Source organism: Odocoileus virginianus, chromosome 13 (assembly GCF_023699985.2).
Source record: "Odocoileus virginianus isolate 20LAN1187 ecotype Illinois chromosome 13, Ovbor_1.2, whole genome shotgun sequence".
Classification (NCBI taxonomy): domain Eukaryota; kingdom Metazoa; phylum Chordata; class Mammalia; order Artiodactyla; family Cervidae; genus Odocoileus; species Odocoileus virginianus.
In genome coordinates, this window is record NC_069686.1 from 24,652,022 (window position 1) to 24,665,838 (window position 13,817).

At 38.1% G+C, this 13,817-nt stretch overlaps 1 protein-coding gene across 2 annotated transcripts in view; it reads left to right on the top strand.

The window, feature by feature from the left end:
• Window positions 1-7,479, top strand: part of SLC38A11 (solute carrier family 38 member 11) — a 57,248-nt gene extending 49,769 nt beyond the window's left edge. For both annotated transcript variants that reach the window (XM_070475831.1, XM_070475832.1), the window contains one exon: window positions 5,065-7,479. In XM_070475831.1, the coding sequence (XP_070331932.1) occupies window positions 5,065-5,358 (294 nt within the window). In that variant the 3' untranslated portion in view covers window positions 5,359-7,479. The remainder of the gene's footprint in view (window positions 1-5,064) is intronic.
• Window positions 7,480-13,817: the final 6,338 nt, after the last annotated feature.

The following is a 13,817-nucleotide window of genomic DNA, read 5'->3' on the forward strand; positions in this document are numbered from 1 at the left end:
CTTCATTCACTTCCAGACCATCTGAGCGTGTATTTTTTTAATCAGTGAAAGTCTTTTTGTAAGTGCAATGTCACAGTCAGGTCTTTTGTGGGTATCTGTTATGTTTTACAACATCAGATCAAACAGCAGGTCACAAGCATTTCAGAAGCAACTAAAGCATGTGATGTTTCCCCTCCAAACAACAGTGTGAGCTAACACGTGGGGAGCATTTACTCTGAGTCAAGTGTTTTGCATACATTATCATCATTAATCTATGTAAATTTCACATATGCAGATACTGAGGCACAGAGTGATTGATGCCGTTAACAAGTCACACTGGGTTTTTTTAAAATTGAAGTATAGTTGATCTATATGGGCTTCTCAGGTGGCCCCAGTGGTAAAGAACCCACCTGCCAATGCAGGAGACAGAAGAGACACGAGTCCGATTCCTGGGTCAGGAAGATGCTCTGGAGGAGGGCATGGCCAGCCACCCCAGCATCCTTGTCTGGAGAATCCCATGGACAGAGGAACCAGGAGGGTCACAGTCCATGGAGTCTCAAAGAGTTGGACACGACTGAAGCGACTTCGTACCCACTCATGCATAGTTGATTTAGAACATTATATTACTTTCAGGCGTACAACTTAGTGATTCAATATTTCTATAGATTATACTCCATTAAAAGTTATTATTAATATGAAGCAATGGCTATATTTTCCTATGCTATACGATACATCCTTATAGCCCATCTATCTTATACAAAGTAGTTCATATCTCTTATCTCCTTCCCTTATCCTATCCCTCCTACCTTACATCCTCTCCACTGTAGCCACTAGTTTGTTCTCTATATCTGTGAACTTCTTTTTTGTTATATTCACTAGATTGTTTTATTTTTTAGATTCTACTTATAAGTGATGATATAGTATTTGTCTGTCTGACTTATTTCACTAATCATGATGTTCTCTTGGTCCATCCACATTGCTGGAGATGGCAGAATTTCATTCTTTTTTGACTGAATAGTGTTCCAGTGTATATATGTATATGTGTACATATACCATATCTTGTTTATTCATTCATCTGTCAGTAGACACTTAAATAGGTCACATTAGTTTTAAGTGGTAGAAAGTGAATACAAGCTTTCAAACCCTGTTGCCCATGTTTTTAATCATTATGCTAGTCAGAGATTTCCTATGTATAAGGCTTTAAATCATGCAAAATAAATGTATTCATGTCTCCTTCCATTTTTTAAGTTAAAAATCTATGCATTGAATTTACCTGTAAGTGAGGTTAAGAGTAATTCAGAATATACATAGATAGACTTTAGTAAATGGTTAAATACAAAAAAATGAAATTAAAAGTTTTTCATCTAAGCTGATAATATTTAGCTAATAGCCTTTACCTTAGTTAATAAAGTAGTACCTTAGAAATTATTTTCCTATTGTGACTTCTGATCATCATTAAATAGGGAAGGATCTTTACAGGTGATGATATAATAGAATCAGATCTTCAATTTGCAAAGTTAAGGAAATGATATTACTTAGTATAACTTAAATAATATAGAATAAAATTATTCAGACTTACATTAGTTATTTAAGAAGAAGCAAAACCCCATTTAGAACTCAGTTTCCTTGTTATTTTATTGTTTTCATGGCAGTAGAACAAGATGACTTATTTTCCAAGGCAAATGCACCCTCAATTTTAAAGGATTCATTTTAGAAACAAAATAAGTTCCGTTCTTGTTAATAAGAATCCAACATCTTGGCACTAGTGTTGCTGCTAGAGAAAGAAGGCATCTGCAGTAATTGGGTCCTCTGGGTTTCTACTTGCAGCAGAACAAAGAGAAAAGATGAAGCAGCTGGTGCCTGTGGCCAGGCTAACCAGCCCAACAAGCAGTGTGCAGCGTACAGTGGAGGGAAGAAAGCAAACCTCTTACCCAGCAAGAGCACACAGGCTGAGCGGGCTGTAGTCCAAGCTGCCAAAGACCTCTGAGCTAGAATTTCTCTTTAAGGCATAGGAACACATTTCATGAGTCCAGACTGATTACAAAATAGAAATTTTAAAGATGTTTAAGTACTCTTTTCTTTAGTTTTCAGCCTCCTTGCATCAGACGAGAGGTTTCTGTTCAGGTAGGAGAATTCAAATACTTTTCCAATCTGTACTGCCAGTGAAAATATTCAACACCCTCTGTTATTTCCCACCTGCAAACTGCAAAATGCCCTGGCATCAGTAGTGTTTTTTATCAATGATAGTGCTTTCCCCTTTTATAAATAGGCTATATATTTTCTTGTCCTTTGATAAACAGTTATAGCATTTATGTGCTGTCAGGAAATTTCGAAAATTATTACTAAGCCAATGGTGTATCCTCCGACAAGGCTATATTAGATAGATGAAATTAGTTGGGCTAATTTATAGGGGATGGGCTTCCCAAGTGGCACAGTGGTAAAGAATCCTCCTGCCAATGCAGGAGACACCGGAGATGTAGGTTTGATCCCTGGGTCGGGAAGATCCCCTGGAGGAGGAAATGGCAACCCAGCCCAGTACTGTTGCTTGGAAAATCCCATGGACAGAGGAACCTGGCGGTCTACAGTCCATGGGGTCGTGAGGAGTCAGACACAACTAAGCAACTGAGCACACACATACACAAAATTTGTAGGGAATAGAGCAGATGTTTTTATCATTTTGCTGATAATCTTGGGTCCTAGCAACAATCTCTACCAAGACGGAGCTTTCAAATATTAGGGAAGTAACTGCTATCTAGACAAGATACTCAGCTGGACTTCTTCCAGTACAAACATCAGCTATAAAGTTTTCCCACTAATTGCTACTTTCTCAACCTTTAAGAATTATGACATAAACAGAACACCCATTGCTTTGTGCTGCCCAGCAAGTTAGGTTTGGAAGAGTCCCAAAATGCTGACTGATGACAGCTTCTGAGCCGCAGCTGGTTGCAGTTTCCATCCGGATAGCACTTTCACACTCCACAGTTCCTGATGAAGTTGCTTCATGTGTTCCCATGAACGGCCTTTTATCACTCTTTCTCTACACACACATAGACACACACACACACGTGCACGTAATCACACATGCATGCATACACAAACATATTGTTGTTTAGTCACGAAGTTGTGTCTGACTCTTTTGCGAGCCCACACTATAGCCTGCCAGGCGCCTCTGTCCATGGGATTCTCCAGGCAAGAACACTGGAGTGGGTAGCCATTCCCTTCTTCAGGGGATCTATCCGAGTTAGAGTCGAACCCCGGTCTCCTGCACTGGCAGGCGGACTCTCTACTACTCAGCCACTAGGGGACTCCTTCTGTGTTTGTATTTTTTATTTTCAAAAATTATTTCATAGAAATCAAAGGATAATTATTATAAGCATGGATTAAGTATTTTTTGTAATTCAAAAAACATCAGTTTCAAATGTCATAATGGAGCCTAAGAAATACACAATTCATTTAACTCTAGCCATATGAAAATTAATCCTTTATATGCTGTGTACTTTTGTAGGTATTCATCTATATTCAGGTACTATGAATAGCAAAATTATGTTGTTCATATATTCAAATTAGAAAATGACACCTCTTAGTATTTTCTCATTCTTACGCCTGTGACTATAGAAATATTTTCCATGAAGTGTGGTTCCTCCTATTCTTTCCCAAATTTCTAGCTGCTACCTGGCTAGTCTGAGTTCATGTGTTCCTCTTAATTGATATTTCTCCTGACTTGCTGTTTTTGTTAAAAACTTGTATTTTTGAAATCATATGATGTATATTTTTGGTATGAGAGTAGTACTTAGTATAAAGCAAAGTAAATTCAGTAAATGGTGATACTGAAAAAAATCTTTCTTTTAAAAATATTTTAAGGTATAATCTGTTCTTTTACATCATCCAATTTCAAAATCAGTTTTCTATGATTTTCCCCTGGGGTTACTTTACCAAAATAATGTCAAAAAGCTTTCAAAGCGTAGGTGATAGGTGTATAGGGTTTTGTTATATGATTCTTTCTACTTTTCTGTATATTTACAAATTTCCATAATAACTTTTCAAGTTTGGAAAATATGTATTTTGTGGAATACTTCTTTTTCATTCTTAACCTTACCATATTTATTGAGTGCCTGTTTAAAAAAAAAAAGCTGGTGTTTTATGACTTAAGAAAATACCACTTGTCATATGATTATATTTAATATATTTTAATAATATGTTTATTTTATTTAATATATAAATAATTTTAACATAATCATAAAAATATATTACCTAAAATGCATTTAATTTTAACATTATTTCATTTGCAGAATGAAATTTGGCCTCCACAGGTTTGGAGGCCACAGATTTGGCCTCCACAAATGGAAAGTCTCTTTCCTTTGAAGTCAGTAACTTGTGGTCTTTTTTATAATTGATAGCAATATTCCCTGTAATTTTCAATCTGACATTCCCCCTCAGGTTGGACTTATCCATAAACTAATGTGGGGGCGAGAGGATGAGTCATAGCTATTTAGTTCTGCTGTCAATTTTCTAGGATAATTAATGTGAGTAGTTTTACTTGAAAGAGGATTTAGAAATGCTATTTCATGCTAAGTACCCTGAGGGGTACAGTTTTCCCTTCTCATACATACAGGCACCTACTTTCTTACAAGGTCACAAAGAGAGGAGAGATAAGACACATGCCCTCCGAATAGTCCCCTCTGTACACAGTTGACAAATAGACCTCTCAGTTTTAAATGGCAGAGTAGGTACACAGCAATTTGAGATGAAGAGTATAAGGAAATATGATGTGACTGAAAATGAGGGCACTTTTAAGAGTTTGCCAGGAATCAGCCATACCATCTGCTTTATTTTTTTATATTATTTTCTAATTATTATTTCTTAAGCCTGATATACCATTATTTTACTTTTCTCATCTGTAAATGTACTGTCAGAAAAGGAAAGTCTTTCTTGGAATTATTTTTCTTTCCTTTGTTTGATTTAACTGAAGCTGTCAAACTTGTAACATGCACGATGACATATAGATTTTCTAGGTGTTTTTTTCCAAATCGTCCCAGAAAGGCTCCACTCAGTAACATTATCTTATTTCTTGTTTTCAATATGCAGGGCGTGCTCTGTGCAGCTCCCTTAATTTTTATCATTCCATCGGCATGTTATCTGAAACTGTCTGAAGAACCAAGGACACACTCAGATAAGATTATGTCCTGTGTCATGCTTCCCATTGGTGCTGTGGTGATGGCTGTTGGATTCGTCATGGCAGTCACCAATCCTCAAGACTGCAGCCACGGGCAGGAAATGTTCTATTGCTCCCCGGACAATTTCTCCCTCACAAACATTTCAACTTCTCATTTTCAACTGACAACACAACTTTCAATTTTAAACATCAGTATCTTTCAGTGAGTTGCCTCATTTAAAAAAAAATATGCATTTTTATAGACTTCTAAATTGCATAATAACATTCACACGTTTTAATCTCCATATTATAAAATTATTACTTTGGCATTTATGAGAATTTGGTTTCTTTACTCTTTACTCCAATGTAAAAGATAAAAAGGAAAAGAAAGTTGAATGTATTTTATCTTAAACTGGGGAAAATATAAATGTTTTAATGACTGTACTGCACAAATCTTAAAGGCAGAAGGAAAAGTGAGGCCTTTGACATTTGCTGCCATCCTCTCAAAGCACTTATCTGTTTTTAAACCAATATATTGTGTTCTAAAATGAGTAGATGCTTGTGGGTTTAAAGTTTGTGTGTCTCCTTTAAGAAAAACATAGAGGGCTTTTTGTTTTTTAAAGTCTAAGGAAAACTCAAGGCTGTTAAAGAGACTAGATTTCCCAGGAACTAAGTGAAGCTCTCCATTGTCATTAGCATCCCTTGTTGAGAGGGAAGTGACTCCCTGACTTAATGAGTAAAGTCCTGCCCATGTTAGGAAGCATAACTCATAGACTGGGCGCACAGAGCAAGGTGTGTGAGGAATCAAAATTACCTCGCAAGTTTTTATCCTGTGAGAATATAATGGTAGTGCCATTAAATAAAGTATAAAATGGGGAAAAACCACAAGTTCTTCTGAGGCACAAGCTCAAGGGATCAGTTCTGCAGAAGCTTTGGAGCTGTTGAATGCGAAGAGCAGGTGGGAAGCTGAATTTTCAGACTAGAACCTCAAGAGAAGAATCAGGGCTACACAGTGGTATTCTCATTACTCTGGAGGTCCTCAGAGAGATTCTTGGATGCTCTTGTTGGCTAGGTTCTCCAGAAGGAGACAGAAATATGGAGTGTGCCGTGTGGGGTATTCAGCTTCCGTGGTGGCTCAGACTGTGAAGAATTTGCCTGCAATGCAGGAGACTCGGATTCTATCCCTAAGTCAGAAAGATTCCCTGGAGAAGGAAATGGCAACCCACTTCAGTATTCTTGCCTGGAGCATTCCATGGACAGAGAAGCCTGGTGGGCTGCAGTCCATGGGGTCACAAAGAGTCAGGCATGACTGAGTAACTCACACACATAACTAATGGAAGAGAGGGGAAAAGCAAGATCAGGTGGGCTAAATGGACCTGTAGTGCAGGCTGACAGAACCTCAGCCAGGTCCACAAGGAATCTGGGGCATATATGGCCCATCAGAGTCGTCTCAATTCAAATGAAGTAGCCAAGTTTGAACACCCCTACCTCCATCAGTCCTTGCACATGGGCAGCTCTTTGCAGCTGAGCAGACCCTGAAGGAGCTGGGAGCTGGCAGTGCTTGGCTGATGGCTGGGTCACCAATGCTTCCTTGTGGGTGGGTGGCGGGGTAGGGATCTGTGTTCGTCACAGCTGGCCTCAGTTTTTAATGAGAACTTTTTTATATCTCAGTGAATATTTCATGTTTTCATACCCATGACAATCTTTTAAAAAAACAAGAAAATCTGGGCCCATTTGGATGGCTAGCTTAAGTCATGTATCACCCATGATTTCATTTCTCACCTTTTCATTTATATTTCAGTCAAGTTATCAAGTTGACAGTCTATAGTATTATATTAATTGTTGTCGAATAGTGAGAAAATATGGCACAGTTAATACACACCTGATGTGTTTGTACAAATCACAGCCAAAAAAAAACCCACAAGAAGTATATAATGAATAGTTTCACAGCAGTTTGAATACAGAAGTGGTGAAAGCTGAGTTGTCATGTGACTTATAATAAGAAAGGCCTATTGAAAGCAAAGAAAACTGCCTCTTAGCCAGCAGGGCCATGCTCAGGCTTTGAGTGGTAGTATTCACTCCAACAAAACATCATCCATGCCGCTAAATTAATACAAATTCTTTTGGCTATATAGCTTTTCTGTATTTCATTTATACAGTTGGTTTTTGTAGTTGGTTAAGAATCATAAAGTTAGGTGATTTATATCCATTCTTATATTGATACATGTTTTGGTGAAATACTAATAAAAATACTAATACTAGTGCTAAAAAAGATACTAATAAAAATGCTTTCATTCCTAACTGAGAGAATGTGAGAAAATTTTGCAGCAGTTCATCCCTACATTACTCAGGACTGAGAAACACTGACCTACATAGTTATTAGATAAAGTCATAGGAGATGAGATTTCCAAGGGTGTACAAAGAAAAGTACGTCAAGGATAAGTGTAATTTAATGCTTAACCTTCCTATTATCTTGTACTTTTGCTATTGCTTCAGATACATTAACCTTGGCTCAAGCTGGTGAAAAGTTCCAGATAGGAATTGAGTGCTGCATTAATGCCTAACAAATATTTGTTCTGGTTTTGTGTTTTCCAAATCAACTGTAGAAAAAGACTACCTTGGACCCAGTTATTAGCTGCAAAGTTTACCAACATCTTTCAAATTATGGTTGAATAAGTGTTAGAAGCACGTCTATTTCACAAGAATACTTACTAATATTTTGCCAACATTCAGAACTTTGAGAACCACCCCTTCTATGTTCTGCCTTAAATTAATGAGGTTTCCACTGAAACTTATTCCCAACACCTGCTACCTCTTACCCCTAACAAAACAACTTGAATATTTAATCCAGTTTTGCACTTATGTGACCTTATAAAGTTCTCCTTAATTTAAAAAAGGAGGAGAGGGAATAGTATCATTACACACTAATGCACACATAGAGCACTACATTTCCTTTAAAGGATATAGATTGGATGGCATCTGTAAAACTTACTAATTGGATCTTTACCTATCACTTATAATTGGATCTCTAATCTCAACCCTAACTTCCAGTATTAAAACAGGGAGATTGCTTTGCCTCTGACCGGCTACAGTGGTATCAAGCAATAATTGTTGTCTCTTGTCTTTCCTAAAAGGACTCTGAAATCCTGGTTATCCAATCAGGAAAATCTCAACTAGTCCCCCTCTGTAGTCATACTGCACAGCACACATCACCTTAATTAAAGATGAATTTATTGGAAAGGAGCAGGCCTCCTTCTGGTTTATCTACTGTGATCTTCTCAGGAAGCTGTGCTAGTCTGCTTTTCAGTAGAGCTGGCCACTGACAGGGCCAGGTGTTGTCGGGTATTCTCAAGCATGGACCAGCAAGTGACCATAAGATGAGGAACCCATAAATGCTTAAGTGACATTGATGGAGGTAATAATTAGCTGCACCAATCAAATAAGCTCCTTGAAGAATTTGTTATTATTCTAAAAAGTGTAGAAAGGATTCGCCCAGATAACAGAGTAGACATGAAGAGTGCGTGAGAGGTACCATGAGCAGGAGAACATAAGACTGGGAGAGAAAGAAAACAGTACAGTCATCCTCTAGAGCCGTGGTTCACAAACGTCAACACGGGTCAGAATCATTGAAAAAAAATATGAAAAGTGTTAGTTGCTCAGTCATGTCTGATTCTTTGCAACTTTATGGATCATAGTCCACCTGGCTCCTCTGTCCATGGAATTCTCCAGGCAAGAATACTGGAGTGGGTAGCCATTCTTTTCTCTAGGGGCTCTTCCCATTCCAGGGATGGAACACAGGTCTCCTGCATTGCAGGCCACTAGGGGAGGCCCAAGATCATTGGAGGGCTTGTTAAAATACAGGTTGCTTGGGCCCCACCAACAGTTTCTGGTTCTGGGGTGAGGCCTGAGAATTTGCATTTGCAAAGTTCCCAGGTAATCTGACTGCTGTTGATTCAAAAACCATATTTGAGTAAGGATGGAGGTTGGACAAAAGAGAGATGGCAGATGGGGCCATTGGTTCAGAGGCTGAGCAGAAGACAGCAGTGTGTAGAAATGCCAGGCTGGAGTTCAGAAGGAAACTGAGAGTGGAGACAGGAGAGAGAGCTCTTGGCAGAGTAACTGTACTTTTCCTTTGTCTCTTTGAAAACTCATTTGGAGAAACTCAAGGAGGGGAGAGGAGAAACCCAGACAGGAAGATTAGTGAAGAGCAATGACAAGGGAGGGGAGGGGAGCGAACAAAGAAGGAAACAGATTACGGTCTAAAGACAACACAGCTGCTGTGTTACGCTAAAGCCTGGTTTGGAACCTACAGGCATTCAAGAAAGATTGTGTGAGCTCCATAGCTCTTACTACGAGAAGGAAGAAAATATACGGTTTCCTCAAAAATACACCAAGTTTTCCTAGGACTACACCAAATGTCTTACTTGGAAAAAAAAAAATCTTATTGGAACATGAATAAAACTGGGCTGTACTCATAATAACATCATGCAGATAAAGAATGCATGTAGCTATCTTTAAAGGATCATTCCACTAAAGTCTGCTCATTGAAAATGAAGATTATCAATACATTTAATTTTGGAATTTTTTACTATATTGTTCCTTTATAGTACTATGCTAAATGTTTCATTTTTTAAAAAAGGCACATAGAGATTTAGCCTGTCCTTCATTCCTAACACCTACCTGATTCTGGTTCTTACCAACTCATACCCAGACTCAGGCCTCTTACCTGAGCATTCTGCTTCCAGGCTCTCCTCCCTTCAAGATTATTTGTGCATCACTCCAAATCATTTCTCTAAATGAATGTTTTAGTAATACCAAATGCTTGTTCAAAAGCTTTCCATGATAAACTCTTCTACTTACAGGATAAGGTACAAACTCTGAAGCCTGTATTCAAAGCTTTTATAATATGGCCTCAACCTGTTGTTCTGGCCTCATCTTCCATGACAGCAGGAAGGAACTCTTTTTTCTGGACTAACTAAAGCATTGCTTTATACCAAAATTGCTTTCTGCTGCTATTGCCATTGCTCTTGAATTCTTGCCATTTCCTCATCTGAAATATCCAAGCCCTTCTTTCCCATCCTCACCACATTCTATTAGTCCTCCAGTCTTCTCCCCATGCCATCCCTGACAACTCTAGCTGCAAGGTAATTCTACCTCCTTTGGAATTCTTTGTCTTGGCAGTTATGTTATATGAAGAAACCATGTCCAGCCAACCAGACCGAAAATTGAAGACAGTGTGTTTTTTAAAGTCTCTTTATTCTTCATAGCCCATAACATGGTGTCTTAAAAGTAGTAAACACCTAAGTATTAGAAGTGAGATTGATAGTATGAAAAGGGAAAATTGTTGATTGTACTTACAGCCATACATATTATTTTAATTGCACTTTTCCAACTATAATGATTGTCATTCAGTGAAGTACCAAGTTAATGTGATGCAGTCATTCATCTAACAAGTTGGTTTAGGTAATTAAATTGAGGTTCTTGTTTTGCTTCACTAAGCACAGAAGCTTCACAGAAACTGTTTAGAATATTCTTTAAAGAATTCTTCAAGTGCATACCAATCAGCACATATCTTTTTGTTCATTTTGACTGCTAAATACAAATTTTCTTGTCTCTTACTTATTTGCAAGCTCCTCAGGCCTAAGACCATACTTACTATTTTTTGCCAATATATACTCATATATCTTACTCATTCAAGATGCTTGAATAAACATTGAATAACTTGAATTTACCTAATTCAGAGGTATTTAAGTAAAATTTGTAATTTGCAAGAAAAACTTTCCTTAATTCCTTCATTTATTATTGTTCCTAAAGAAACAAACAGTCAAAACTTTAAAGCATACAATTACCACCTTGTTTAATCTCATCTGACAGTTTAGTAATTTGATAGAACACTAAAAAAAAAAGAGGTGGTTTAGGAACACACAGGCAACAATTTAAGGAAAACACCTGAGGCAACAAAAGATTTTGCAGTTTAACATTTGAAAGCCTTTGAAAAATTTTATTTCCAAGGCACAGTGGCAGCTGTGTGTTTATTATCTTTTAATTTTGTTTTGCCAGAGGACAACAGGGCTAGTTCCAGAAAAACAAATCCACTCCAGGCTTCTTACAGTCGGGTCCCTCTTCATAACAGTAGTGTTCTTTAGTTCTTTAGGTTCTGAGAAAACATCTTCTAAGAAAAAAAGCAAAATTATTTTACCCCAGAATGACAGACTTTGGGTGGCCTCTGACATTTCTTACACAACTTTACATTCTTGTAAAGTCTTAAAAATAATTTTCTAAATTACCTTAACCCTTTTAACTGTTGTTTCTCTGTGTCCAAGACATAGACGAACTGGAAGTTGAGTGATATGACCTTGGGTTTTATGTGCTCTGTGTTTCAAAGCATTTCATAATAAATTTAAATTTGTTTAAAAAAAAACTACAAGAATAGACAGGGAAGGAGTTAACAATAAAAATATTTTTTAAAAATAGGGCTTAGAAAACTCTTGGGTTTTATAGAAGGGGGTAGTTGATTATACAAACTTAGTGGGAGATGCTAGAAGACATTCTGGCCTTTCAAAGTAGATATTTTAAAGAGACTGAGAAATTTTAAAGTATTAGCTTCAGGTTTCAATTTTTCTCAGAACAAATGATTTTAAATGTATAATCTACATGCCATCTGAGGACTCCTCACCCCCAAGTGAACTGGCTAAACTTGATCCTAAACCCCATCCCACACTCAGGAGCCTACTCCTTAATTTTGGTAAATTATCCTGGCTTATGTTCTTATGATTCTCTCTGAAACCATAAACCAGTGTTCTTTTGCTCCATACCTGTAAAAGTCCATGACACTTCAGATGCAAAACACAGTCCCTTCAACAATTTCCATAAAAACCTATTCACATCGTTTGTTTTTGTTGTTCAGTTGCTAAATCGTGTCTGACTCTTTGCAACCCCTTGGACTGCAGCTTGCCAGGCTTCCCTGTCCTATCTCCTGGAGTTGGCTCAAATTCATGTCCACTGAGTCGGTGATGCTATCCAACCATCTCATTCTTTGACTCTCCCTTCTGCTTTTGCCTTCAGTCTTCCCCATCATCAGGGTCTTTAAAGAGTCGGCTTTGATTGCATTGTGTATATTCTTATATTGTGTTGTTGTCGCACCTTTTGAAAATTTAGAATGCTTAGGAGGAAGGGTCACATAGGCTTCACCTCCTAAGCTCCTCCTTTACTCATTTTTCATCTCCTTCAGATTAACCAGCACCTATTTCACTGTGACTTCCTCAGTGAGGTCCCAGCACCTCCAAGCCTCTAGGAGACCCCAATTCCACTTCACTCCGTACTTCGTCATTGTATTTTGTCAACACAAATTCCATTCTCTTCCTAGGAAGAGTTCAGGTGGAAGCTGTCAGCACCTTCACATTTTTCCATTTCCTGACAAACATGTACACCATCATTTATATTCTGAATTGCACTTCTGGTGGCTTCACTTTCCATAAAAAGAGAGGACCAGAAGACTTCTGCTTGCAAATAAACACAAAAATTAAAACTTGGAAAAAATGAAATTAAAACTTGGGTTCATGGCATTAAACAGGAACAGTTCCATTCAAATGGGTAACAGAAGGTTGATCAGCTCCCACTATGGTTTTCCAACACAGCGAACCCACGTAGCTTAAAGCTGTGTTCCCACAGGCCCCTCCTGTGTGTCTCCAACCAGTGTAGTTTCTCACCTCAACACCTGTACTATTCTCCAAACAACAGCTGTGTCTTTGCCTACTTCCTCTGCACACCGGATAAAACTGGCCTTTCAGAATTAGATTAGAGCAAGCCCAGCTGTTATGGAATTCCTTAATCACTTATTTTTGCATGCCTTTTTTTTTTTCCTAAATAAATGTTAAACAGCTTAAAACCTATAGTCATTCATATTTTTTCAGTGTTTAGACTGCCTTGCACAGAGTAAGTGATCAAAAACAGGAAGGATTGAGCCATGAAAGTTGATTGGGGAGAGAGATTAAGAAAGGGACGGGAGAACAACCTGGAGAAAATAAAGCAGCATCACCAAGCACCAAATGTCTAGGGATTAGGTCCCATAGAAGAATAAGAGCTCACATGGAGCTTGAGGGATCCTTCAACGAGTTCATTTGTTCTACCATTTCATCTGTGCAGGAGTTATTGTTGCCATTGCTGACCCGCCTGTGAGACCAGTGCTCATTCTTATCATCATACCTGATGTTCTGTTTACTGGGAAGGTATTTGCAGGAAACACTAAAAGAATTTTTTAATAATTGTGTCAAATAGATCCATAAATTATTTAAGTCCCCCCTTTGACTGGAGGAAATTCTCTAAAAGCCAAACAGAACCCAATCACAGACCAAATGAAGACAAATGCATCAAACCCATAACTGGGTTCACACACATGCAGCATCTATTGGTGATTAAGAGGTGGGAGGTGGTTATACTGCCTGCCTGAAAAGTAGAGTCCATGGACCAACAGCACTGGCATCACCTCGGGAGCTCTTTGGAAATGCAGATTTCAAGGCCCCACTCCAAATCTAATGAGCCAGAATCTGCATAAAAACAAGAGCCCCAGGTTGTTCACCTTCAAATTTGAAAAGCACCAATGTGCAGGTGGCCCTGTTCTTTGGGAAGGGGCTTACCGGGAATCAGCTAGGAATCTTAGTTAAATAAGAAACCACCTCCTGGAGAG